The sequence below is a fragment of the Eucyclogobius newberryi genome, unplaced genomic scaffold, assembly GCF_026437365.1.
Source record: "Eucyclogobius newberryi isolate DKJ021-1_F unplaced genomic scaffold, fEucNew1.0.hap1 SCAF_19, whole genome shotgun sequence".
Taxonomy (NCBI): domain Eukaryota; kingdom Metazoa; phylum Chordata; class Actinopteri; order Gobiiformes; family Gobiidae; genus Eucyclogobius; species Eucyclogobius newberryi.
Genome location: NW_027315823.1, coordinates 18,359,337 through 18,386,895, shown reverse-complemented (window position 1 = coordinate 18,386,895; position 27,559 = coordinate 18,359,337). Strand labels below are relative to the sequence as shown.

Genomic DNA, 27,559 nt, shown 5'->3' with positions numbered 1-27,559 from the left:
GGGAGGGTCCGGGGGGAGGCAGGTGGAGGTACAGGGCAGTTGGTGTCATCCACAGGCATTTGGTGTGCGTCTGAGCATCAGCACGGGACACACGGGACGCACGTAGCCTGCACTCCACCTCCAGCCGCGCACTCCTTCAGACGGGCGCACATGATGAGGGGCTGCAGCCGGGGCAAGAGCGCACACATCCAGAGCCAAACAGGTAACACATGACATCATGCTTACATAGATCTCATGCTTACATAGACCTCACTACATGCCAACAAAAGTCAAACTGCGTGGCTAAAGAGATTCTTGAGGACGTAAACAAGGCGAGACGCGCTTAGGTGCCATGAGACCTTTCCCCTACTTATTCATATCAACGCATCTTTTCACTCACGCCCACCTCAGGACACTAATAGAACAAGTATAATACAACATTAAACATGGGAATGTATCTGCAGCCTGGTTACAATCTGGAGCGCCCTTTTCAGAGAATATCTTTCTGTTGCGTCTCACCAAAAACGCTCTGTAATGTTTTGTAAATGTGTCAGACCTGCACATGCCTCACTGCAGACCAGTGTTTAGTGCATTTGCTGTTGCGCATCCCTGTCGTTGTCATGTGACATTTGAACATGCCATTGCTCGTGTGTTAAACTGATATATTTCACTACAGTGTCATTATTACTACCGTGTTGTGGGTAAATATATAACTATCCTCAGAGAAAAGAGTAGGATGCTAAAGGCTAGCTGCATCCTGAGGACTGAGTTCATGTAGGACACAAAACCAGCATGTCCAGTAATATAGAAGTGTCTAGCGTTCCATTTAGATATGACTCCTTATAATAAAGCCAATAAGGCAGGTGGTGTGCATGTGTGATTATTTTATCATGCCTATGTCCAGAGTGAGAGCTTATTTGTGGAACTGATGACCCTGATATAAATAATGTTCCACATGTAATAAGGGACTTTGAGACAGAACCTACTTAATTAGAAAAGAGTAATTTGTCTTATCTGGGTCACATGTCCTGTTGCTCCACTGTAACAGACTCATCTCATGTAGGCCAGTGTTTTAAAGGCCTACTACTGTTACTCAGACTCAAATGTTTTCTTGGGTGCTACTTGTTTGAAAACCACTGCTTTATCAAACATTCTTACTTGATCATGACTTTGACGTGATCTTTGGCCTTCTCCTCACAGATCTAACCATTTTGAGCATCCAGTTAAAGCAGTTACTTTTCCATGGAGATAAGCAGGGGGCAGACCTTCCAAAAAACTTACGTAGTGCAAGTTCAAGTAGGCCTACCCGCTCTGTATTTCCTTAGCCTACCCCTCAATATATTTACTTATATTGAATTGATTTTAATTGTATTATTTTTGGTCAACTGGACAAGCAAACATTTATACAAATCAAATAGTGTAGGGTTTTGTTTGCGTAATATTTTAGCTTTATTATCTATTTTCTGTAGTTATTCTCAACTTTGTGAGCTGTGCCCAAATAATAATAATAATAATAATAATAATAATAATAATAACTTTTATTTATATAGCGCTTTTCAGTGACCCAAAGACGCTGAACATAATAAAAAAAGGGGGGGTATTTACAGACAGGGGGGGACAACACGTACAATACACATTAATATGCAGATAAAATGAACAAGACAGAAGAAGTAGAGAGAAAAAGATGGGGATGTAACAGGGGGTAGAAGAGTAGGCAATGGGGTAGAGGAGGCTAGGGGAGGGGGAGGTCATAGGCTTGGGTGAAGAGGTATGTTTTTAGGCGGGATTTGAATGTGTTGTGAGTGAGGGAGAGTGGCGGACAGGTTGGGGGAGGGAGTTCCAGAGTCGAGGTGCTGTTCGGGGGGATGCTCTGTCGCCAAAAGTTTTGAGTCGGGATGTTGGTGCAGTCAGGGTGAGAGAGGAGGAGGATCGGAGAGCTCGGGAGGGGCGGTGGGGGATGAGGAGGTCAGACAGGTAGGGGGGGGCAAGGTGGTGAAGAGCTTTGAAGGTGAGGAGGAGTATTTTAAAGTTTATGCGCTGCTTGATGGGGAGCCAGTGGAGAGAGCGGAGAACGGGAGTGATAAATAAAGTTTAATTCGACCCGGCTACAATTTAGGCTACTCAATTGTAAAATTACTGGTACTTTCTTTTTAACGTAACTTTATAAAATATGGTTAAACAGTTATCTGAGCTCTGTTGGCCAATTAGAGCACGCGATGTGAGTTATTGGCGCTTCACAGCAACAGGGCTGTGATGAGATGCTGCCCCCATGTGGACAGAACATGTAGCACACGTACTCACCCACTACATTCTGGGATCTGAGTCTAAATAGGCCGTCGCAGTCTATGAACTAATCTGAATTAATTTGACCTAAAAGTGCATTTTTTTAGTCTTCCCGGCCGCTACAGTGACAAGATTTCCTTCTCAGGCTGCGTCTCTTTCGCAGTCGAAACACGAGGAACTAGAAGCGAATATAATAGATCCATTGTTGTTGTTGTTGTTGTTGTTTTTTATGGCGGTTGGCATCCAATTGTTGCATTACCGCCAGACTTTATTCCTCAGACTTTTCGTAGTCCTCAGACTGTCGTTGTGAGAGACTGTGTAATGATGCCATGTCCTGTACAGTTGTCATGGTCACTGAATGACGAAAACTTGTATGATGACATGACATCACGCCTGTGACGCCTGTGAAAGCGAATTCTGCTTTGGGCTCAAAGCAGAATCAACCGCCATGAAACACAAAAAAAGAAATTTACGCTTTGTAAAATATCTACAAAAATAATAAAAAAAAGTACTAACCTTGAATGACGAAAATCAAAAAAGAAAGGCGACCCGTGAACGGTCCAAAACGTGTTTCTATAAAGAGCTTCTAGGTCTAGCAGTCACTATTAGTTCTCAATAACAGTCGATAATATAGTAGATCCATGATAACAGTGCGCACAAGTGCATGAATGGAACACAAACTGAAGCTGCGCGTTTACAGTCGTCATTACGGCTGGTCCTAGACTGGATCACGTGACTCGAGCAGCACTCGGGCCGCTCGCGCGCCAGTGCCAGTCTCTCATCTTCACGGTCTCCGCTCTTTGGATGAAACGCCGGTCACCTTCAGAGCAGCATCCCGGGAAGAGGGCCCGCGCTCCCGCTGACACTATGGACGACCAAGCACCGTCCAAACCGCGGGAGCTCACCCAAAACCCGCTGAAGAAGATTTGGATGCCTTGTAAAAATGGCCTTCCCGAACATCACATTTCTCAAAGAAAGGGTGCGTATGCGCCGTGTCCACGCTGGGATTAGCGCACAGCGTTAGCTTTATTGTGCCATCGCTTTTTGCAACCGTGATGAATTTAACAGTTTGTCAAAAGGCCCCGCGGGTTTCTTTTACAGTTTTGTGCATTGCTTACAGACGCAATGAGAAGCAAATGTGCCTTTTATTCTTAAAAGTAAACATTTGAGTTCATGGAGTTCAAGTGCCTCGTTGAGCCATCTGCTGCACGTAGTTGCGTAACGTTTCACACGATGTTTGGCCTCTACTTCAGACCAGAGCATCAGAGAGACCACAGGCAGAACTTTGTGCATCTTTATACCATATTTACTCTCATTGGTTTATACTGACGCACTTTCACTGCAAGTATTCATCAGACAATTCTGTCAGGGTTTGTGGATGCTCACCATCATTTCCATTCCACCATCCCGTTTCTTGAAAAATTTTGTTCAGTCGATTTTAAATATATAAGTAAACCAATAACACTCAACCTGGTCCTAACATACAACTATAATCTCAAAACCAGACCATGTTCATAATCCTACAAGGCTTTGTCTTGACTGAAATATCAAATGCCCTGTACACAGTGGGCTCTTTGTGAAACATTCCACTTCTTTTGAACACATTACATAAACGGCTTCAACAGTTCATGAGGAGCTGGAGCGGCAGCGAGTGTAACCAAGTGAATAAACTATGACCATCCACTTTCCTTCATTTCAGTTTGTATGACCAACTGCCCCACTCTCATTGTTACGGTGGGACTTCCTGCCAGAGGGAAGACCTACATCTCCAAGAAGCTGACTCGCTATCTCAACTGGATTGGAGTGCCCACGAGAGGTCAATCTTAACACATTACAATGTATGAGGACAGTTTGTGTATTGTATGTTTTTCTGTGCACAGAATTCAATGTTGGGCAATACAGAAGAGACTTAGTAAAGATCTATAAATCCTTTGAGTTTTTTCATCCTGCCAATGAGGAGGGTTTAAGGATACGGAGGTAAGACTATGGGTTGTTTGGCCCATGTTCTTTTTATTGCTTTTCCTTATTGTAATAATTTTAATCATTGTAGACAATGTGCATCCGCTGCATTGAATGATGTCCAGCAGTATCTTACAAGTGGAGGACAAGTTGCTGTAAGTGTGTTTTATATGTTCAGGTGGTAAATTTAAAAATGCACATTTACTAATGTCTTTTCTGCTTAGGTTTTTGATGCAACAAACACCACAAGGGAAAGAAGGAATACCATTCTCCAGTTTGCTGAGCGAAATGGGTTCAAAGTGTTCTTTGTGGAGTCTGTATGTGAAGATCCAGATGTCATACAAGAGAACATTGTCGTGAGTGGCTCTGTACAGTGTACGCTCTTAATTGTATGTAGCTTTCTAATTATTTTGTGTTTTTTATGATCAATTTAGCAAGTCAAACTTGGCAGTCCAGATTATACCAACTGTAACTCGGATGAAGCAGTGGAAGACTTTATGAAGAGAATTAAATGTTATGAAAACTCATATGAAACACTGGATGAAGTATTGGACAAGTAAGGACATGATGGGGTTAGAAATGAATTAATTTAAATATATTGTTATAGTGTGATAATGTGATATGACAATTGTTACTGTAGCTATCAAGTACAAGATTTCATGTATCAACTTTTTTCTAATGTATTAAATTACAAATGTCATGTTTTTATGACTAACATAATAAGAATATAACAGTGGAATCAACCAAATATAATGTGATTTCCTCCCTCCCAGAGATCTCTCCTACATTAAAATCATAGACGTTGGCCAGCGTTACCTGGTGAACCGCGTGTTGGACCACGTCCAGAGCCGGATCGTGTACTACCTCATGAACATACACATCACTCCTCGCTCCATCTACCTGTGTCGTCATGGCGAGAGCGAGCTTAACGTCAAGGGCCGCATCGGGGGGGATTCAGGCCTCACTCCCAGAGGCAAAGAGGTGCGTGCCAGACAACACACCGCAACAAGCATTCTGCAGTCACATATTGATTGTGTTTGTGTCTTTTAAGTTTGCAAAGAAGCTGAGCCACTTCATCCAGACTCAGAGCATCAGCGACCTGAAGGTTTGGACCAGTCAGATGAAGAGAACCATCCAGACGGCCGAGGCGCTGAATGTGCCCTACGAACAGTGGAAAGTCCTGAATGAAATCGATGCAGTAAGTTCCACCTGTTCTACACAAAATGTTTATAACGGGAGACGGACAATTCAATGACTCCAGAGTTTATTGTGCTGAATATATTAAGGTTTATATTTTAAAGTACAATGTTTTCTCTGAACTTATGTATGGTGTGTTTTTAGGGTGTATGCGAGGAGTTAATGTATGAGGAAATCCAGGAGAACTACCCTCTAGAGTTTGCTTTGAGAGACCAGGACAAGTACCGCTATCGCTACCCGAAGGGAGAGGTCAGTACTGAGTCACAAACGCCTCTGTCGAACTGCTGTGATGCTGTTGTGTTTGTGACGTGCTCTGAGAGAACGCCCGACATAATCACCGTCGTCTTGGGTTGGACACATCTATGAATTAGCATCTGTTTTGACCGATTGAACTGGAGGCCTTTGAACTTTTGAGTGCTTCCGGTCTGTTCCTAATAGGGATGTCACCATTTTGAGTTTTACAGTTATGATTATTGTGAGAAAAAAACATCACAATTTAACAAGATCATGACCAAATAACACGTTTGTGACCAGTTTTGTTAAATATAGCTTTCTGAATTACAAAATGAAGTGGATGCGTCAAAAACAGCCAGATACAAAGCACTTTTGGACTAGATGTTGGATAGATTGATTTAAAATGTCAAAATTGCGCTTCAAAAATTGTCAGGATTGAAAATGTTTTAGTTATTATGATTATATTGTGACCTGAATGTTGACATACCTAGTTCTGACATTTAATACGTTTTACACTCACTTAATCACATTAGGAGAGAATTTAGCACCTTTAAATCTTATAAAACAGTGATAATAGTCAATCGCCTATGTTGCATCACGTTTCCTTTGTTACCTTTTAGTAACCGTTAATGTTCCCTGTTTGTATTAAGTCTTATGAAGACCTCGTGCAGCGATTGGAGCCAGCCATCATGGAGCTGGAACGGCAGGAGAACGTCCTGGTCATCTGCCACCAGGCCGTGATGCGCTGCCTGTTGGCCTACTTTCTGGACAAGACTGCAGGTGCCCTAGATTTATACTCTGATCAACGTTATTTACAATCACGTCACTTGCAAGGACCGCACCACAATAAAGCCCCATTCACACATAATTCCCAGTAAATTGCCAGGTGCAGATTGTCAGAATACTCGGCTGTGACCCCCACATTCACACACTCTTCAGTCCCAGAACGTAGTGAGTCAGATTATATTCAGGATTTTACAAACAATAAAAAAATGTCCCCAGTTTGACAATGTTGGTGATATTTATAATATACTTCCTGGTTGGACATGAGGGGCAGATGTGACGTAGAGGTAATGCCACAACTGTTACTCAGCAACCATATTGTAAACAAGGGCCAAAATCCATGTTATGTTATGATTTGACAAATAATACCTGCTGACACCTTTATTTTGTTATATGATTGTTTAAATTGTCAGAAAATGGTCTCAGTTTTGTGTAAATTGTCCCTGCACTTTTGATGTGGCTTTTTGACCAGGACAAGGACTCGGCTCTGCTTCTTAGGCCACGGCTACACCTACCCAGATACTTTTATAAACTCATATTGTCTTCACCTGATTTGATGACACAATGTTTCATTTTTTAATCCATATCAGCAGTATTCATTCATTAATTATCCATTGATTATAGCTGCATTTAACATTAAGAATAGACGTAGCAAAGGCATAGGACAGGATAGTAAGGGTGAAAATCTTTTAGCCAGTAACAAGAATTGGTTTTCTCAAGTCACCAATAACAGGGGGATCACTGCTTAGTCAGTCTTATAGTATTTATAACTAAACTGTGTCCACATTGATACATGGACCAGGGAGAAGTACCAACCAGAGAATGTTGAAATAAATGAGCAAACCTGGCATGTCTGCGCATAAGCGGCCAGCGCATTGGCACATTCCCACACATTCAGCTCTGTCTGCACGAGCGCTTCATAGAGCACTCACATATGTCCAGAACTAGGCCTACATCTGGTTAAACCAAATAACTGAAGTGCCAAAACACCACGACAGAAGAGACGATCCTTCAGCCACACAGCAACCCCATACTTTAACGCACATGTTTTGGCCACGCACGCTGTGGTGATAGTAGCCTGTAGAGGGAGCGGGTAACCAGCCTAATGCAACAAGTGAAGTTTACCTTCCTCATCGCTGCAGCTGCACAGCTGAAAAGGTCATGTTGCCATGGACACGTGGAGCGTGGAGATGAAAATATGCAGCTCTTCAGTCCACACATGTCAGAGATATGCTGCATTAAAATCTTCACTTTAGAGAGCATTTTTGAAAACATCTGTTCATCCGTGTATGTGGGGACAGAAAGCCCAAATGCAGGGAAATAGCTGCGTTTATAGAAATATCTGGGTACATGTAGCTATTTACCACAGGTCTACTCTCACCAAAGTCATAATTTGAAATGCACTTTAACCTTCAATTGTCTCTCTGAAAGGAACTTAACAGTGTAACTAAGTCCTTTCCAGTAAAATTGCCCGATCATAAATGGGAAACACAGGAAAGGCTGGAAGACAAAACAAGAGAGAGAGAGAAGTTTGAGGCGTGGTCCTTCTCCTGAACCTCAGTGAATCATTTTAATTCTATTTGTAATACTTATGTGTTCACTCTCTTACACAACTATAGATGCGTGCATGATTCAAGCTTGTTCTATTACCACAAATGGCATGCATTGTAAGTGTTATGTTTGTAAAGTATTTGGTGAATGTTTCCACAGAAGAGCTGCCGTATCTCAAGTGCTCGTTGCATACTGTGCTCAAGCTGACTCCGGTGGCCTATGGTATGATATAAACACTGGATCATTCAGTAGAGTGGTGCTCTGCTCATCTTACTTCTGACACATAGTACCCTTGGAAATGCCTTTTTAGGTTGTAAAGTTGAGTCTGTCTGCTTAAATATCGAGGCCGTTGACACACATCGAGAGAAACCAGAGGTAGGTCTAAAATCTCCACAAACTTTTTGGGTAAATAAACCCAATATGTTTCATTATATTTTGCAAAGATGTTCACGGCTGAGGCCTGTGCTACAGAGCTGGATTAGTTTGGTAACTTTGTGTTTAACCCTGGTTTATTGGTACTACGAAGCAGGATCACTTTTTTTGTCCAATTATATATGATAATTTTTGGGCTATATATCATGTATATTTACAATGATCACCATTTTCAACATTAATGAAATATAGCAAAACATGTCATTTAGCTTTAAATTGGAGTAGATCTCTATGAGAACATGCCCTGAACTAATAACCTGCTTATTAAAGAGACATTTTTATTAAAGCGTATGCAGATTATCCCTCGATCATGTCTAGGTTTGTCTGGGAAAAAAGGTTGTCTAGAATCACCTCAGCCAGCTTTGTACGGTCACAGGTTGTGAAAATGTCCATGTTTAACCTCTTCTTCTCCAGGAACGGGCCCAGTTTGTGTGTACTTGTGTGACGTGTCTTTATTATGTCATTAAACAGAACGTAGACGTATGGCGGATGTCAGAGGAGGCTCTGCTAACAGTGCCAGCTCACCAATGAGGCTGTATCTCACCCCCAACTCGCACTTTCCCCATAACACTCACTAAAGCAATCAGACGCACAATGCACCTGCCAGACTGAGCGACGCCTGTGAATATTGATTTACTTATTAAAGCTGTGATGATGGCTGTAATTGACTGGAATCCAGTTGATACTATTTTTTTTAATCTCATAGTGACACAGATTTTGTGTCAAGCTGTTTTATCTCTGAAACCTCAGATGGCCTACATAATTTCATGTTGATTAAATCCCTGTTTTAATATTGCTTAATTATGTCTGTGCTCCCATATGATGCCTGTCTATCCATTTTTATTTGTGTTAGAAGTAGAGAAGTTCTCTCCATAATGTTTTTGACCCTGCAGAACTTGAGATGTTTGTCATTCTGAGCACATCTCCATGTGCACGTCTGTATCTGAAGGCATTCGTTCTCTCACCAGTTAAAGTCCTGTTTGTGTTGGTCTAAATAAACTACAGTCAACCAGTGCTGTAATCTGATTCCTCGTCTAATTTTGTGTCTACAGTTATAATCTACTGTATCTTTATTATGAATAGGACGAACTGGCCATCATATCTGTCTTTTGTATGTTTCTTGCATTCATGCACATGCATTATGAAGAAGTGAAACACCCCCATTCATGAGTGAACAGAACACCCACACTCTTGACATGTGACTTTACAAATGTCTGCTTGTCCAAACCAAGAAAAGCAAATGTAGGTTATTTCAGTAGCTTATATTTCAAGGATTTCTATGATTCTATAATTACTGTACAAGTACATAAAGTAAACTTGTGGCTTTCTTTGTAGAATGTGACCATCCACCGTACAACAGAGGACGCACTGCAGACCGTCCCTCCTCACTTCTGAGGGTTCTCACCCTGTGTCTGCCTTCCCTGAACTGGACCTTTGTCATTCTCTCCACTCCTCAGTTTTCTATTGATGTGCCTCCTTCACCGCTGACCCTTATATTGAAGTAATCCATAGGTTTAGGAGAACCCTTTAGCTGTGTTGGAGCCTCAGTGTTCATATTATTGTGGTGCTCATCAGATTATATATATATATATTGATATATTGACTTTTTGAATCTTTAAGCAACTCTCTGGAGTTAAAAGGGAAACAAAGATGTGACTGTACTGCCACATGTTCATTGTGCCACTGTGGAGGTCTGACCTGCTTTTGGAACAATCTATTAATTGTGATTCCACCAATTTATCAATTATCACTGTGTTTTTACAGTGACTTAATTAAGTATTTTATTAGACTAAATTTCAGTCAGTTGTGAATGAACGATGAATACATCAACTGTACCTCCACTCGGATGGAATAAAGATGTTATTTTTATTCATTACACTTTAGCATTAGTAAGTCTCCCTGTTATATGTAAGTTCAAATCAAAAAATTAAAATAGTGAACCTATTTTTTACAAATGTATGCAACCACACAAATTTCAGACAAATTCCAGTCTAGTATTGCAAGACTGCAACATAACGGCCCTGTTAATGTTAACTTTCAATGGCTGGCTCATCCCAGCGAACACGGGTTCAGTAGCAGAATCTGAAAATAAGTATTAAAAAGGCTGACACATTTCCTCATTCTCTTCTGAAAAGGCTTTGTGTAAAAACATGTTTTTCTTGCAATTTTTTTATGAAATGGACTTTTGCCACCATGTCCTACAAACCAGCCCACTCATTTAAAAGTTAATATTAAAAGAATTATAAACACTTGACTTTTATTTTCAATCATAAATGTCTTACATGTTTTTGCCAGATAGCAATAACTGCACATATTATTTCATGTTGACAGATTTGGAGCAAGCCAACAATGTTGATGTAGACAAAATACAAAAACCTGCCATTTTCCATTTTCTCAACAACCCTGTAAACATGACTATCAACTTTAATAATACTTTTAAGGACCCGCCTTTAATTTGGGGATTTGTTCTAAGAAGCAGAAAATGAAACAACTAAAGATTTCCTTATATACAGTCATTGATATTCATGAGTACAGGAAACTGCTTGTGACAAATATTGGTATTGCAGGGTGGATTGTTTGCCTCAAATCCTGACCAACTGGCCTTTCTCCATTGCACGTCTCCATTCTTTTGTAGATTTGGCCCCTGGAGCATCCTACAGGTGTGGTAGGTTCATTTGAAAATGGCAACTTCAGAACTGGGGGAAGCAGGCAAAAAAGTATGGTTAATGAAACATGTATTGCATTGTTAGACAAAGCAACACAACCACCCACAAAAAGGCTGTGATAGTCTGACCTGCTGACTGTGAGAAATTGGGAAAATGGTGTTGGAGCTTAAAACTAGTAGCACAAGTAAATGTTAAAATAAAAACACAAAATTAATGGGATATTTTGAAATCATCAGCTTTCAAAAAGCGATTAAATGTTGGAAACTTGCAAAAAGAGATGGTTTCAAACAAAAGTGATACATTATTCTTTCTTTCAAAGTCAGGTGAATAGGATTATGCAGAGCATTCTGATCAAGCTTCATTAGTATCAACACTGCAAGTACAAGCCATTTACAATTTTGAATTAAATATAAATACAATATCTTACATTCTTTAGGAATTCCTCTGCAACAATACGAGCTCGAGCATTAACCGACAGTTTCATTTCGCTGATCTCTTTGTCAATCTCCTCCATAAAGTGGATGACAAAGTCCACCAGCTTGTGCTTGTACATCTGCTCTGTGTGGAAGTTGGTGATCAAAAAGCTAATGTCATACCCCTGAAAATAAAAAAGAGAGAGAGACAGCTGATGATAAGTCAGCTCTTCCTCTTTAAAGTGTTCTATGTTCAATGTTTTTGCTTCAAAGTTCATTACATTTAACTTCCTCAGGCATTACCTCAACTGGCTTTCTCCGGAGAATAAAAAAGTTTTCTGCTCTCATCATCATGAAGCGCATGAATTTATGGCACAGGATCTTCTCAATCTCATCAGCCTAACCAGTGGGGCAGAATAATCGTTACAGATTGCAAACATTATGCATTCACTCAAATATATATTAAGTACACAGAGTAGATGGGAGGTTACCTGCTTGACAGCAATGCTGACTCGGACAGAATTAATGGATCCTTCCACAAGAACTTTCTCCTTGTCATTACGGCTGATCACTACAGGTTGGAGTAAAAGTTCCTTGCTGCTTCTTTTATCAAGACAAATAATAAATAAAAGGTATTACTAATTGGAGACATCAAGTTTGCTCCAATAATGACACTGTATAAAATTGTAATAACATGCAACAGCTGTCCAAAATGTATGGACCAGACCAGGGTAAAAAATAGATGGGAGTTTTAGTGTGCGCTGTGTTGCTGCTTCCTGCCCGTGCTTGCTTGTCATATTTTAAAACCCCTTTGAAAGTCTTTCACAAGTTTGGACAAGTCTCTACGTGTGTGAAGGCTCATCTGCCTCAAACCACAATGTCTACAAGAGAGAACTTTACAGAGGCATACCTGACTTCTACTTCAGGCTTGTTGTGACGCTCAACCACCTGAGAGGAGAAGTTCTCCAGGCACAGGGCCGCCTGCAGTGTGGCCTTCACAGCATTCAAGTACGGGCGAAGAGTCGCTGTCTGCACAAAACACAGCAGTCAGGCAGTGTCCATGTGTTTACTCAGTTTAAAGTATGAACAGGCCTGCAGAGAACACTTTCATGCATCACGCATACTCTCCATAGGATCCAGAGTGATGGAAATCTAGCACTGTTGCCATAGAAATCAACAATTCAAAAGAAAGGATTTTATGTTTTGAAATGGCAAAGGTCCAAAAATATCTCTTAGAAACAGGAAGCTGAAACCCATAGATATAGAATAGCTTTCTTTTGATTTTACAGTTTTACATCAGTCATGATCAACCTTGTGTGCAGTTTAAAATGATAGCACACAGGTTAACAAATGTAAAGTTAACGTTACAAAAGTAATAGTTTTGATGGAATAAGTTACAAACATCATCCCTTACTCAATCGAATAACATCAAAAGATGCCAGGCGCAATTCTTTAAGCATCACAGCAAACGCTGTAACAACAAATGCTGAGTAGATATATTTGATAAACATTCATTTTACATGTAAAAAATAAATAAAAATGAAACATCAGAGCTCTCCTGTGCAATCTCAGTCAGGGATGCCAGTCACGCCTCAACCTTATCTCCAAAAACCTCTCCAGCAGCTAACTGTTAGCACAGTGCTATACACACTTTACACAAATAAAAGATTTGTAAAGCTATAGAGCAAAAATAGAGAAAACAAGCATTAAGACAGTGGATAAACATTACCATTTTGCAGCCGTAGAAGACGGAAGTTCTTCTGACCACGCCTGGGGCTCCTCTTCCGTAAATCCTACATTATCAGTGCGTTTGTTTTCAATCTCAACTCGTCTGAAGAAGCGGGTTCTCTTGTGTTACCATTTCATCTCCGCCCATACAGTCTAAGCGGCGTGAGATACTAAGCACCCACAAGCTGCAGGTCAGACCCACATCACCCATTTTCATTTTATGGGGGAGACATTTATATAAAAAGACAGAGTAAGTGCTTTTCAGTGTTCAAGTTTGATTAAAAAGCAAAACTCTTGCGTTTCTTTTTGGCAACGCATTATGGTATGTTCCGATTTTACCATTTTAATGTGGAATCTTAATAAATATATTTACGCTGTTTATTCAAAAGAATAGTTTTTAATGTCTTTATTTGTACGTATTTTTTACGTTGTTCATCTTTTCGTAAGCGCATTTGTGCGAAACATCACTTTAAATATTCGCCACCCTTTATGAACAGAATGGTTCCTTCCATCATGGATGCCTTCCACTGACGGTAAACTCGTTTCTCCTAAACATTCACAAATTAGATTATTTTTCATTACATTACCTGGTTTATAATTGCTATGATGAATATGATTTGGAAGCACATGCTAATCTCATTTTGGTGGGATTACAAGCGAGGGTTATCGGAATACGTTTTGTTGCGTTTTGGGGCCGCGGGGCTCTTACTGCAGTAATGGCGTGTGCGTGAGTTTACGTACGTACGTGATGTGGGGGTGTGAATCACTAGGTCCGTAATTTTGTCATCAATGAACTGACTCTGTTATACAGGCGTAATTGTATGTTTGTCACATTTTAAATCCACACAGGTGTCGCTCAGCCTGGGCCTGTCAGCATCATGAGTGAACTGAAGGACTGTCCTCCACTGAAGTACTATGACTTCAAGCCTGTGGAGCATGTGAAGGTTTGTCCCCGCTACACCGCCGTGCTCGGCCGCTCAGAGGATGATGGCATCGGGATTGAAGAATTGGACACTCTGCAGCTGGAGCTGGAGACCCTCCTGTCCTCAGCCAGCCGCCGCCTCAGGGCTTTGGAGGAGCAGAGACAGGTATAGACTTTACACAACAATTTACTCTCACATCCATGAACCTTTTTACAGAAGAACCAACGTGTTCACAATTACATGACTTTGTTCTTGTCTCGCTTTTTTGCAGATCCTCACAGACTGGCAAGACAAGAAGGGAGACAAGCGGTTTCTGAAGATTGGTAAAGACCCAGATCCTGCTGCTACATCTCGCCATAAACCAAAAAAGCAGAAGTTGGATGGCAAAGGAAGTCATGCCCCAGGCCCTGGCCCAGGTCGACCCAAGTCTAAAAACATCCAGACCAAGGTTCAGGAGTATGAATTTACTGAAGAGCCACAGGACATTCCTCGTGTACCCAAAAACGATGCCCCTAACAGGTAAAACACTGTTGTAGGTTTTGTTTACCTAAAGTGACTTCCAATAACCTCAAACCCTCGTGTACAGATTCTGGGCCTCAGTGGAGCCATATTGTGCTGATATTACAAATGAAGAAATTCGACTGTTGGAGGAACTTTTAAAACCACCAGATGACGAAGCAGAGTATTTCAAAGTAAGTATGAGTATTCAATGAACATATACTGTAAAGTCCCCCTTTTGTGTCACTTTAGCGCTGTGGATTTGTCTGTTCAGATTCCCGCCCTGGGAAAACACTACTCTCAGCGGTGGGCTCAGGAGGATCTGCTGGAGGAGCAAAGAGAGGGGGCACGAGCCAATGATAAAAAGAAAAATGTGATGGGAGGGCCATTGTCTGAGCTAGATGCAAAGGGTAAAACAAACTTGTGAAAGTGATAAACCCATTTCTACTGTATGTTCAGTGTTTACTTAAGACTGTACATCTTTGGTAAACTCCATTTACTTTTTATTTTTCTTATTGATTTGTTTTAGATGTCGACTCACTGCTAAAAAAGTCTGAAACGCAGCATGAATCTCCAGAAGACGGTTGTCCTTTTGGCCCTCTGACACAGCGTCTTCTACAGGCTCTTGTGGAGGTAACTTCTACATACACTTCCAATGTACCATATTTTGAAAACATGATGAAAACAAGTATGTGATTCTTTTAGGAGAACATTATATCCCCTATGGAGGATTCTCCCATCCCAGACATTACTGGGAAAGATGCTAATGATGGAGCTGGAACTTCTCCTCGGAGCCAAGGAAAAGCTTTCAGGTGAACTCATTATTCAATTATTATGCTAAAAAAAAAAAAAAAAACGCACAAGTGTTTAAGTGCAAAGAAACTTGATGTGAATAGTCTTCCTTTACTATAAAGGGAACACGTCAAAGTACAGGGACCAGGATTAACATTTACATCTTACAACTTGTGGCTGTGTGCAGTGTGCCCCACACGCGGTCACTGGAGGCCAGGATCAAAGAGGAGCTGGTGGCCCAGGGGCTGCTGGACTCTGAGGAGAGACCGGGCCCTGCAGGCGACTCTGAGGACGAGGTTCTGGCTGAACTCCAGAAGAGACAGACCGAGCTCAAGGCCCTTACTACTCACAACAGAGCTCGCAAACAGGAGCTGCTTCGGTGAGTAACACTGTCCTAACTGTGTATTCAAATGTATTAAAGCTTTTTCACTCAACAAAAACACAGACACAATAGATTATAATTAGTGTTGCTAATGATTTGTAATTTGTGTTATCACATGATTGTTATCAGCCACTTCAAAGTTCTTCAGATGGTGTTCTAGAAAATGTTAAATAAGTTAATTTGTCCAGAGAATATTCCCAGATGTGCTTTCTGAAATTTGCCTGGCATTATGAACAACATCAAAACATATGTGAAAATTAAAATGATTGCCCTTTTAATTTGTTTTAATCTAGGTTGGCAAAGGAGGAAATGCGCAAACAAGAGCTGAGGCAGCGAGTAAGAGTTGCAGACAATGAAGTCATGGAGGCGTTTCGACGGATCATGGCAGCTCGGCAAAAGAAACGCACTCCAAGTAAGAAGGAGAAGGACCAAGCCTGGAAAGCACTGAAGGAGCGAGAAAGCATTTTGAAATTATTAGATGGATAAAAAGAGCAACGTTCAGTGGAGACAATGAACCGAGATGAACCGAACAAGAGACTTAATGATTAAAGGTTGTCACATGATCAATAACGGAGCCCATTAGTGATATCCACAAGCAGACATATTTGTATTTTTATGTTTTTTTCTATTTCTTTTCTTTGTTGAATGATTTATGTCTTCTCATTGTAACATTGTGCTATAAAAGATTTGTGGTTTAATAAATAAAGACTTTGGTAGTTTGTGAAAAGTATAGTTTCTTTCTGCACTAGACCCACATCATTTTTCCACTTTAATTTTTGTAAGCGTATATCAGTCCCTCTGTCATTTTAATCTTAAAGTTACATCTTTGATTTAATTATTTTTTTGTCATGAAACATCACAGACCTTCAAATGTGGAGGAGGCGGAAGTTCACCACTAGATGTCAGCAAATCCCAAGAAGACGCCCAACAACAATGGTCTTCAACTGCCTCCAACTTATGTGTGCACAATCTTTGTTGCCCCAATGTGTTTCTAGCAACACGTAGGCCTACTGTACAAATGATTTCTTTGCTGTTTTTTACTAGAGAAAGACTGAACAACACGTGGACATTGGCCTACAGTCTATGGTTCTGTATTTAATGAGCCTCATTCAGCTCGTGTGCTGTGCAGTCCTCCTCGTTTATGGACACAAACTCCATATCACCAGATTAAACATGCACAAAAATAATGGACTGCCTTGTGTATAAAGCTTTGAATAGCGCAGACCTATTGAACACTAGTCGCAGGTGAATGGACTGGAGCCGCGGCCCCTCCAGGCTGGGAGCAGCAGACTCGCCTTTTGTTGGGTTTGTTGTCTCTAGCCTCAGTCGGGACAGGTGGGTGTTGTATGCTCATAATGCACTTATCTAAAACACGTCCAGTGATGCTCATCCAGTGTTTGCACATCTCTAGAGTAGATCCAGTGGTGCAGGTGTCCAGGCCTCTTCTCAGGTCAACTTCAAGGTGAGCATCTCTTAAACAGAATGATCTATAGTAGTGTGTTCCCTAAATCCATATTCTTTTGTATGGCCAAAAAATCATGCAGTGTGGAGTTGAATCATTTTGACTGATTCAATGCAGTGACATTGCTGATGATCTGGATGTTGAGTCCTTGGGGTCTCTTTACAAAGTATATAGCCTGTTTTAAAATTAAAGTGGAAGTCAGGTCATTTCTCTGTGGTAATCTGTGCCACAGTGAATTATTTTATCCTCTCAAACAACATGGTCAGATACACTGCCTGTCCAAAAAAAAAAAACTGTCTCCACTTGGATTAAACTGTGCAAATACAGTAGGTTGTCTCCTCCCACTGGATAACTGTTGCAGGTGATGATCTTTCAGCTGCAACACAGCATTTAAACCCAACTGATGCAGTGAGCGGCGTCTCATTTCAGAAACGACCATGTGGAAAGACAAATCCCGTGGTCATGGAGAATATGTCAGTGTGTTTGAGAAGGGTCCAATCATTGGAGAAGCAGAACCTAATCCACTACAGATATGAACCCGAGTGAGAGGGTTTGGGACGAGCTGGAGAAGGCTTTGTACAGTGGTCACTCTCTCACATCATCAATATAAGATCAACTGAAAAATAATGCAACACTGGATGGAAATGAATCTTTTGTTGTTGCAGAATCTTATTGAAACTACAAATGTGTGCTGAAATCAAAGCTAAAGGCGGTCCTACCAAATATTCAAGCGTGTGCATCTTTTTTTCTGACATACATTTTAGACTGTCCGTGTATGATTCGATATACTGGACTGTGGTGTACGCAGGCCATGACGAGACAAACGTGTTTACTGTACATGAGAACACACTCGGCTCAAACCTCTCTCTCCATTGGCTCTTTGTTTAGTCGGTTTTGTTTGAGCCCCGGTTCTCCTCCTACTCCACCTCCACACTGCGTTCCTCAGCTGGAGGGATTTCACATCATTGTGTTCTGACTTTTATGTTTCAGAGGCAAACACAGTTACACATCGCTTGTGTCGACATGGAGGGAACAAAATCTAAATATCCAATATGCCAAAGCGTTAGATCCTTTTTTTTTTTTTTTTAAATGTCCAGAGGTTGGGAGAGTCGCTGAGAAGACCCTCTGTCCTCCTCTGTCCTCCTCCCAAACCACGCCTCAGCACTCGTCCTCCACAGAGAGCTTTTGTTTTCAGGGCTGTGTCTCTTCTGATGTCATGGTTTGTCCCCACAGTGCTCTTGTCACTTTGAAAACCACACTGACTTAACAGCGATCGCCTTTTTGCAATTACAAGCCCCAAACAAACTATTATCAGTAACACATTACGTTGACATTTGATTTGCTAGTAAAATGTCACCCAGAGATAGTCATTTGTGATCATTCAAATGACGAAATGATAATATTTTTTCTCCTCAAACAAAAATGATCCAGGAGACATATTGGACACAAACCCCCAAGTGAAACACAGTCCCTTGTCTAAACTCTCTTTGAATCTCATTTGCGTCTCATTTGCATGGCAGTTGGAGCTGATCTTTTGCTCCTTCCCAACTCTGCAGCTCCTATGCAAATCAACATGCTTTTTTTCTCCCTGCGAACCTCACCTGTCTGCTCACCGCCAAGGTCGCCACATGTTACTGCAGGTCTCTTTTTGTGTCTTCAGGCCTTTGTGATAAGATAAACATTCACAATAATGACCTAAGCTGTAATTGTATACATGAAACATATTTAGAAAAGGAAGGGGTGTTCTAGCACTAGTGCTTAGTGCCAGGATTTAAACCCTTCTGCATAAACTTAATAATGAAACCTATTTAAAAACCACATTGCTTTGACAGAGACTATGGACGCGTTCACACTCGTCGTTATTTAGTCCTGAATTTTGAGTCCTGATGATGACTTGGTCTGGTCCAATTCCAGTCCTTGTTTTATCTGCATCTATTCCTGGTTTATTTTCAGGTTTAGTCCAAGTTTTGATGTGATTAATGTGTTGGACAAGAGTTTTGCAAATTATTTTGTCTTTGGACTACACTGTGTTGAATCACGTGGCATTCGCCGGACAGATAAGATAGAGAGGCAGAAAAGGTGGATAAGAGTGCAGTGTGTCATTGGCTGTAAGTTTGGACGCAGAGGTCAAAGCGCTTGTGAAATATGTTTGACTTTGGAGATAAGGACTCCAATATGAACACCAGGAGGCTTTATTGTTGATCATTGCGTTTAAACCCCTCCTTATGGGTATTTTCTCAGTAAGAAAGAACATTCCGCAGTTGGCTGCTGTAGTGCCTTATTCAAATTTCCGACAGCAAGTGGATTACTCAAGTGAGGTTCAAGCGAAGCAATATTTGAATGACATCCAAAATGGCCTTTGTTTGGAATAATGCTGTTGACTGTAGGCTCCTCCGTCTACTACATCCCCATGCTTTCTATCATAACACGGGTTTGAATATCCAAGTAAATACGGCCTTTAAAAAGAGTTTTATTTAACCAGTATATTACCACTACTCCCTGAACTGTAAGGTCAACAAGTCAAATAAAAAAAAAATTCTGGCCTTGTTCTACCAGCATTACTCAAGCTACACAAGAATAGGAAGCCTGTCAAAAAGTTATTCTCAATTACTCAACACGGTCAACACAAACAAGAATTTACAAACTAGCGGTGATAAGAAAGAAGATAGAAATAGACTGAATTCACATTTGCCTGCTCATTGTGCCTGACGGTCATTCAACCTGTGCAGCATTTGCAAAAACATTAGCATTGTCTTTTAAATGCGCCATGTAACATTCTAGTCAACACTCGCCGCTTTACCAAATCGATGCTCAATGACACTCGCTCACTTCTCACTCTTGTCTCACTTATTTCCTCTGCTCTTACTATCACCAGATCATTATCATCCTCCCCGCGCTGCGCTGAAGAGCAGGACAGACCGCCCACATGGCTCTGTTGAGAGACTCCTAACAACAGCAGCAGCAGCAGAGAGAGAAAACTACAGGCTGAATAAAGTGAGTCTAAATTTAGACCCAGCAGGCCTTTTTCCCCCAGTCCTTATAAAGAGTTGCGAGTGGATCCGCCTGGACAATCCTGCGCAGCCCCCTTAGGATGGAGCACATCACACTATGTTTTGAGACAGCTTAGCAACCGTTCCCTCCCTCCCTCCCTCCCCTCTCTCTTGCTTTCTAGCCATCTCCCCCCCTCTCTCTCTATCTAAATAATGTTGGGATGAACATACTAAAATAGGAGAAGTCCGAGGGAACTACAGAAAATAACGCTGCAATAAAAAACGATGGGGGGAATTCCTTTTGTACGTCCCATCGATCGAGTGCCAACCTCACGCCCCGCTCCAAGAATATCGCAAAAAGCTGGATTATGCATTAGAATTTATATTTGGGAACACATCTGCAGCCTGTTTGGAAATGGTCCCGTTTTCCTAATTTGATAATGCTGTTTCAGTTTTTGTAACGGCGCTCAGCCCTCTCTTATAAGGAGGTGTCTTGGCTCGTTGCAGGTAGTTTGAAGAGATTGTCAAAGGGTCTGACACACCGTTTTTTTGTACGCACACTTTTGATCTGATTGTGCAAACGACTCCAGAAAGTACTTGGCGCGCATCATATTTTCGGTTTCATTTGGAGAAAATGAGAAAAATGCATGTGTTTTGTCAGTTCAAGTCTGACAGAAGCTGTTAGTATAACTCCATCGAGATCTGCATGTATGTATATAAGACTGTTTGGTTTTGGATTTAACCTACCCCTTGATGTATTAAATTACAAACTACAAACGGCTTTGATAAATGGAAATACTTTAAAGTTGAGTCCCACAGTTGTATATTCACTCATTCATTCATCACCTTAATACTACTCTACTCCACAGCCACTAAAAGTTAAGTTTTCTTTAGTTAAAAAAAACAACTAGACAAAACTAGATCAGTTTCAAAGATGAGGCTTAGTTAGAAAAACAAACTCCCTGGTTCCTCTCAAGACACATTAACCATCCAACTGCTGCATGCCATCATTGGAAGTGTTGAACGCGATTTACTCCTGTCGCCAGTGCTGCTCGAGGAACCGCCCACCATTACATCAGCAGCCTCTCAAAAGCCCCGTAAGTCATCCGCACGAACAACCGTCTCACCTACAGCACTATTATTTAGACGTAGCCATGTGTGGATTCGCCCCGCTCTGCAAAAGCCTTTTCCTGACTAATGTTGTCATGTGTCGGCGGTGATGGCTCGAGAGTGAGCCGGGCGAACCGAGGACACGCCCGTCACACCTGTCACACCTGTTGTGCCATCCGTCGTGTGTGTGTACGCGTGGCTTCCGACAATGGCTGGCTCGCTTGCGTTGCTTTGTAAGCATTCGTAAGGTAAAGAAAAAACAATGCAAAAAGAAAAGAAAAGAAAAGAGAAGTTGCTGTTTATTAGCTTTAGGACAAGTTTGCACCGCATGCCTGTCTCCACTTTGTCAGTTTGTGGTTCTACTGGTCCCACAGAGGCAGGAAGTTCAGCTGTCTGTGGCTGTCAGCACTGGGCCCCTCTCTACAAAAGTCAACCTGTTGCCCCCCTCGCCCCCCCAGTTGCCGGCTGTGTCTGAGGTCGAGCAGGACGCCCTTCTGGTTAATACGAGCATGTTGCACAGAGATAAGGAAACTGGCAGACATCCACTTCACATCTGAGAAACACACACATGTAAGAGCGACATAATATACACCATTTGTGCTCAGTAGAGTGGACGAGTGATACACGGGATATTGAAATGACTTAGTTGATTTTTTTGAGGTTTGATCGTCATTAAAAACTAAAATGGTGCTGTTGTCCAACGTGACGCAGCAGCTGCGTGTGTGTTTTTAAACCCACAGAGTCACGGTTCACTATTCATTGCTGTTGTTTTTGCTGCGAGCTGGCCCAGGAGCGTACAAGTTTTAAACGTCTTGTAAAAATATTGCAATGCCTTTTAGTCTGTGAATGATTTGACATGAGTGTGGATACATCACTTTAGGGTCTTATCCTTGAGGTTTAAAGTGCATATGACAAGTTTTTCTCACGTTTTTCTAATCATTACTTTGTTAGGTTGGAAAGTCCCTGCGGTAAATATTTATCATAGTTTTATATCAGTCAAGGGTCAGTGTGTGAAGAAATAATAGAAAAAGAAAAATTTTAAATTACAGGAAGTAGTTAAAACTGAATCCCTCTGTTTATGTCATCAATAAGAGACAATTTATAAAGAAAGGACACAATTTTCGGACAATAATTTTACAAAATAAAGAAGTTATCAAATGTTAAATCAAAACTATTGTATGATTTACATGGATTGGCCATTGTTGCTATGTAAAAGTTATGGAATTACCTCTTCTTATGTAGGCTGTTTCTTTTAGCGATCACAAGACCCCAACTCATTATAATGGTGACAGTTGGCTTTAGATGGGGTAGTATTAGATGCCTAAAAGACATTGAGTTAGATCTAAAGTTAACATTTACAATTGTATTATGCAGGTGATGAATCATATTGGAAGTATTCAACGTCATGTGTATAAGTTCTAAATCCTCGGGGAGCTACAGGTTGGAGTGGCACTGTTGATATATGCAAATTTGGCATGTATGGGACAGTGACAGGTTTGAAATTCAAATCTATTTCATTCTCTTTGTGAGGGGAATGCATATTTCTGCTACAGTTGCTGACTGTTGCCGCTCTCTGAATGGTCCAATGTCTTCAGATGGTGAGCACGACACACAGCCGGGACCGCTCACAAACCCCAGGGCCACAGTAGTTCTGGCTTCACCTCCTCCTAAGACCAATATTTGGAAGTGTAAAGAGAAAAAACAATTATGCTTGTAAGTAATAATTCTGTACGTGGTCAAAATCCTTGACAAATCCTCTGACAAATATGTTTCATCAGCAGACTCACATAGGCCCCCTTTAAAAGAAACTAAAAAGGAAGAGAGTCAAACTTTGAGCCCTAGAACCTGTATCCCGTTTTAGGCACAGGGAAGGATAGACAAATGGGACTGAAAAATTTTAAAACTTACTGAATCAGAATCAGAATATAAGAATATGACTTTATGTGTTCATTTACCTTAAGAAAAATGCTGTTAATCTCATCTCAATATTGTCTCGATATTAAGCCTACAGCAATGCAAGGCACACGATTTAGGTAGAGTGGGACATTTCCATCCACGAGAAGGATAAGCGCAGTAAGTGTCTCCAAAGTATTTTAGTGGTTCGTGTCTGGCTTGTGTCAAACCACGAGTGCAGTGGACGAGGGCCTGTGGTGTGAGGGTGCCATGTGGACTGTCACAGACTGATTACAGCCTTAAATATCTGTTTCTAATGTATTAGCCTTCAAATATTGCCTCAATCATCCATCTCTCACTCGTCACACCTCTCAGATAACTAAACTATGTTGTCAACAGAGAAGTAAAGTTTACACAGAGGAACTGTGATGTTTGTGTGCACAACATACTGGTCGGACCGGTCGAATTTTAGGAATATTTCAGGTTCTTCAACTTGAACACTCATTCTGTCAGTTGAGTCACTTTTGTTCTAAAGGACAGTTATACCTGAAAGCCCAGTGACATTAGGGGTTATGTCAGGCTCTGTGGGACTGTGTTATGTTCATGGGAAGGATAAGTTTGCCCAGACAAATGCATGTTTTAGAACAGCAGTTGTGTGCGACAGGTTCCTGGGGGGAGGGGAAGAGATTTACTCTTTGCTTTAAGAACCTTGGTAAATATAGTGAGAGCTATCTGACACTGTGATGCTGACACAGAGCAGATCGACAGGGACAGTCAAGTGGATGTGGCTTTACTAAGAGTCTTTAAACTTTGTGCTTTGGGCTTTATACTTTAGCAGTAACACAGTATGGTTTTGGTTTAAATATTCCCATTTTGATGAGATTTTGTCTGTAAGACATTAGGAACTATACACATCAGTGGCAATGCTGTAGAAACATGACATGTTTTTTAATGTTTTTATGAGCTACAGAATGACTAAAGTTAAATCAAATAATTACTTAGGGTTTACAGTGAATGATTTGAATCCATAATTTACTCTTGCACCATCAGTTGTATCTATTGAGTCAGTATTGACACGGGTTTGTTATAGTTCGGCTCGTCATGTCATGATTACAATACAATGTGGAACAATACTTTTTTTCTCATTTTGTGTAAATGGCGATTTAATAAGATTTTAGATTCATAGCATAACTTCAAAATCTCCCTTTCCACCATTAACAATATAACTATAACAATTACCACTGAAATACTGCTATTCTCATGTTCTTTAGGCTGTGATATTCTTGGCATCGTGGATGCTGTGATATTGTGCTGTGCTCTGATAAGGTGGGACACTTCTGAGGAATCCCTTGACGTCAGAGTTGCACAGTGCAGTGAGAAGCGTTTGGGGAGTGTGATCCACTTTGTATGTGCATGTGAAAGTACGACCTTGTGGTGACGTCGCATTACAGGGTCAACGCCGGACCGAGTGTGGGGTTTATATGTTTAAACTTTCCAGTTTGAAATAATAGGTTGTATTTAAAAATAAGGACTGTTTCTTTTATCACTGTTGTTGTGGTATGGTATAACTTAAGACATATGTTCCGCTAAAAGCAAGTAATACACTCATTTACATCACATTAGTTAGTAGAACTGATTTTCTTAGAGCCAGATCACAGTTTATATTTTTATCACAATTCATGCTAGGTCTGGGCATTGCTAGTACCTCACAATACGATACGTATATATGTCCTGTTACATAGATATATTATAAACCTTGAGTTAAATGTTACTAATGTTAAGTTTTGATTGTGTATGATGAGTGAATGCACTGGAATTTGTTGTTCCCAATGCCGGTAATATCAGAATAATTGTCAGATGAATAAGTCAACTTATCAGCCCAGCAGAATCAGCCTTATTGCAGTAGTCAGCAGGTTAATTACTGTATAACTTGGTCATTTATATTTAATGTAAAAGGATCACAATGCATATCTCATATCAAAATGTGCATTGCCAAGAAGCCTGTCACGAGGCAAAGTCAAGCCCCGAGTCATGAACACAGTAGTCACTGTGACTGACTAAATTAACTTGTCTCTCACTCTATTTTTCACAGTTCTATTTTTATTTCCATATCGCCCATCTTAGGGATTCTGCCATAAACATGATTCTAAAGGAGAGTGTAGTGTAGTTGGGGTGGTTAGAGGTTTGAAGTGAAGGAAGCTGTGTTCAGTGTTAAGAGGGGTAAATGACAAGCTGAGAAGTTGAGTCTATAAAGGTGTGAGTGGGAACAGAACTGCTGGGGCAGGGAGAGGGGGGCAGCGGGGGGTGTGATAGTGAAAGATAAAGTGACAGAAAAGACGAGCAGAGCCTCACTGACATAAACAGCAAGGACATCAGTTCTGTCCAACGCTACGGAGTTTCACACTTTGTGACATGATTCAGCGATTCGAGAGCAACTTGTCATCACCGCTGCCATTCACTTGCTTACAGCTTGTCCTCGTGCTTGTCACTGGATCACAATTTGAAAACAAGCTGTGGCTAAAGTCACAGCTTACAGTAACACAGCATTCACCCACAAACTATGACAAAACAAGAGAAAATCCCATGCATCAATGTAAAGACAAAGGACATGAAGAGATACCATAACCATATCCTAATGAAGTTTACTTAAAGCCCCTGTACGTAACCTTTTAGCCAAACATAAAATTAAAGAAGAATACGTTCTCACTCTGAGCGGGCTCGCAGCTCCACAAAATGACCTCCTGCATGTTTCCATTGAAATGTTGTTCCTTATTCTACAGGCACAAACATATCTTTCTCCATAGAGAATGCTCTGAAGTATTGTTTTAACTTAACTTTAGTTCTATGGGATTATACAGGTGACATGCTATCTCCTGAAAGCTACATACTGTGGCTTTAAAGTAAGGTCTATGTAAAGGCTGTGCCCTCTGCACTTCTCAAACTTTGCATGTTGTCTGCGTGTCTGGGTGCGTTTCCCTAGCAACCTCAATACACAATATTCACTCCATATTCTAAAGTCAACATTTCACACTTTATTGAAAAGCCAAAGAGAGACCGTGCATTTTAAAAGAAGGCTAAATTCTCCAGCTATAGGGCCTGACTCGTAAATGTAGGATTTGTCTGCTGCACTGTAACGCTGCAGGTTGTTACATGGGTCAATCACGGTCAGTGTATCGGCCTGAACTTTCTAGAAGTAAGCCGCTTTCCTTCCTCACATCCTCCTGTATATTGGCCGTTTTAACTTGAGGATAAATTGAAGCTATTAAAAGATGGGAACAACAAACACTGTGATTCCATTGTAAACAAAACCTAAATGGATTTCGGCTGAAACAAAGCGCTTCAGGAAAGCCTATTGAAAAGGGAGCTGTATTGTAAATCATCTGCGGATGGATAAATTACAGGATCTTTTGTCAAACGCGAGTACAAAAACCATAGTAGGTGTGTTGTTGTTTTTACTAACCTTGCCTGTGTTTTGTTCTTGAGGCCAAAGCAAGGTTTGCATGTGACACATCTCTGAAAGCGAAGCATGAACATGTAGAGACACTGCAGGGGAAGCTACCAAGCTTGTTTGGGGGAAATAAAAGAAATCCACTTGTTTTTAAGCCAACAAACAGTGAATATATATGTGTTGGCAGCAGGAACGCAGCAGCAGTGGCAGGTGGTAATGGTGTTGTGGTTTGATAAAGTCTGAGCCTCCCCCGCCGCACACAGAATCTACAGGGTTTGATAAGAAACACACTCTCCTCTCAGTGTAGTCCCGACAACAACCAGTCATTTAGTGTTGTGAATACAGTGACGGGGCAGTTCACTGTACTCACAACACGGATAACGCGGGTGTCAGAATTTAAACACTGAAGAGTCGTTTTGACCTGGATGTTAAGTGTGTTTAGGTGACACAGGTAGTCACAGGTATTGCATCAGTCAGTTTCAGCCCGTTCCTTGTTCAGCGACATGTTGCCGGAAGGAATATCCACAAACTTTGTTTTGACTGCATTTTATTCACCTAAAATAAGCCTAATATACTACTTTAACAGACCTCAGAACTAATAAGAAACTCTGCGAAAACATGGCATACATTATAACTTATATCAAATATACCCACCCTGAGTCAATATCTCTGCAACATGAAATTGATGAATTATGTGAATTTTAAGGACTGAAAAACACAAAATAACATTCATATACTGCAAAGAGAAATCAAGTTAATGTCTAGTGCTATTGTTTTCTCCCTTTTCAATGCTAGCAACAATAAATGACAAGAATTGTTAAGTAAAAATGTGTATT

The 27,559-nt window shown here is 40.9% G+C and overlaps 3 protein-coding genes across 6 annotated transcripts; 2 read left to right on the top strand and 1 right to left on the bottom strand.

Moving 5' to 3' along the window:
* pfkfb4a (6-phosphofructo-2-kinase/fructose-2,6-biphosphatase 4a) lies at nt 1-9,978 on the top strand. 4 transcript variants are annotated; one of them, XM_072451998.1, is made up of 13 exons: nt 1-202; nt 3,962-4,078; nt 4,143-4,239; nt 4,313-4,376; nt 4,446-4,577; nt 4,656-4,777; nt 4,995-5,202; nt 5,273-5,419; nt 5,563-5,667; nt 6,303-6,432; nt 8,146-8,208; nt 8,297-8,361; nt 9,754-9,978. In XM_072451998.1, the coding sequence occupies exons 1-13, from the start codon at nt 151-153 to the stop codon at nt 9,811-9,813; spliced, it is 1,362 nt and encodes a 453-aa protein (XP_072308099.1). In that variant the 5' UTR covers nt 1-150; the 3' UTR covers nt 9,814-9,978. The 4 variants fall into 4 exon arrangements, with proteins under 4 accessions (XP_072308099.1, XP_072308098.1, XP_072308096.1 ...); XM_072451997.1 differs by lacking the exon at nt 9,754-9,978 and adding an exon at nt 8,890-9,432; XM_072451995.1 differs by lacking the exons at nt 1-202; nt 9,754-9,978 and adding exons at nt 3,001-3,241; nt 8,890-9,432.
* A 1,021-nt stretch (nt 9,979-10,999) lies between these two features.
* LOC140365522 (actin-related protein 2/3 complex subunit 4-like) lies at nt 11,000-13,362 on the bottom strand. Its single transcript, XM_072452000.1, has 6 exons — nt 13,227-13,362; nt 12,408-12,526; nt 11,989-12,100; nt 11,801-11,896; nt 11,512-11,682; nt 11,000-11,114 (listed from the first exon to the last, which is right to left on the bottom strand). The coding sequence occupies exons 1-6, from the start codon at nt 13,227-13,229 to the stop codon at nt 11,109-11,111; spliced, it is 507 nt and encodes a 168-aa protein (XP_072308101.1). The 5' UTR covers nt 13,230-13,362; the 3' UTR covers nt 11,000-11,108.
* Nucleotides 13,363-13,642: 280 nt separating this feature from the next.
* tada3l (transcriptional adaptor 3 (NGG1 homolog, yeast)-like) lies at nt 13,643-16,547 on the top strand. The gene is made up of 9 exons (XM_072451999.1): nt 13,643-13,758; nt 14,075-14,313; nt 14,420-14,667; nt 14,735-14,840; nt 14,921-15,056; nt 15,176-15,279; nt 15,352-15,458; nt 15,626-15,817; nt 16,114-16,547. Exons 1-9 carry the CDS (start codon nt 13,743-13,745, stop codon nt 16,304-16,306), a joined length of 1,341 nt encoding a protein of 446 aa, XP_072308100.1. The 5' UTR covers nt 13,643-13,742; the 3' UTR covers nt 16,307-16,547.
* Nucleotides 16,548-27,559: the final 11,012 nt, after the last annotated feature.

Coding starts and splice junctions, on each gene's coding strand:
- pfkfb4a (XM_072451996.1), top strand. CDS start 3,067: ATGAAACGCCGGTCACCTTCAGAGCAGCATCCCGGGAAGAGGGCCCGC. Junction 4,079..4,142: donor GATTGGAGTGCCCACGAGAG/GTCAATCTTAAC, acceptor TTCTGTGCACAG/AATTCAATGTTGGGCAATAC. Junction 4,240..4,312: donor GAGGGTTTAAGGATACGGAG/GTAAGACTATGG, acceptor TAATCATTGTAG/ACAATGTGCATCCGCTGCAT.
- LOC140365522 (XM_072452000.1), bottom strand. Junction 11,897..11,988: donor TCAGCATTGCTGTCAAGCAG/GTAACCTCCCAT, acceptor CCCACTGGTTAG/GCTGATGAGATTGAGAAGAT. Junction 11,683..11,800: donor TCCGGAGAAAGCCAGTTGAG/GTAATGCCTGAG, acceptor TTTTATTTTCAG/GGGTATGACATTAGCTTTTT.
- tada3l (XM_072451999.1), top strand. Junction 14,668..14,734: donor AAAAACGATGCCCCTAACAG/GTAAAACACTGT, acceptor CCTCGTGTACAG/ATTCTGGGCCTCAGTGGAGC. Junction 15,057..15,175: donor GTCTGAGCTAGATGCAAAGG/GTAAAACAAACT, acceptor GATTTGTTTTAG/ATGTCGACTCACTGCTAAAA.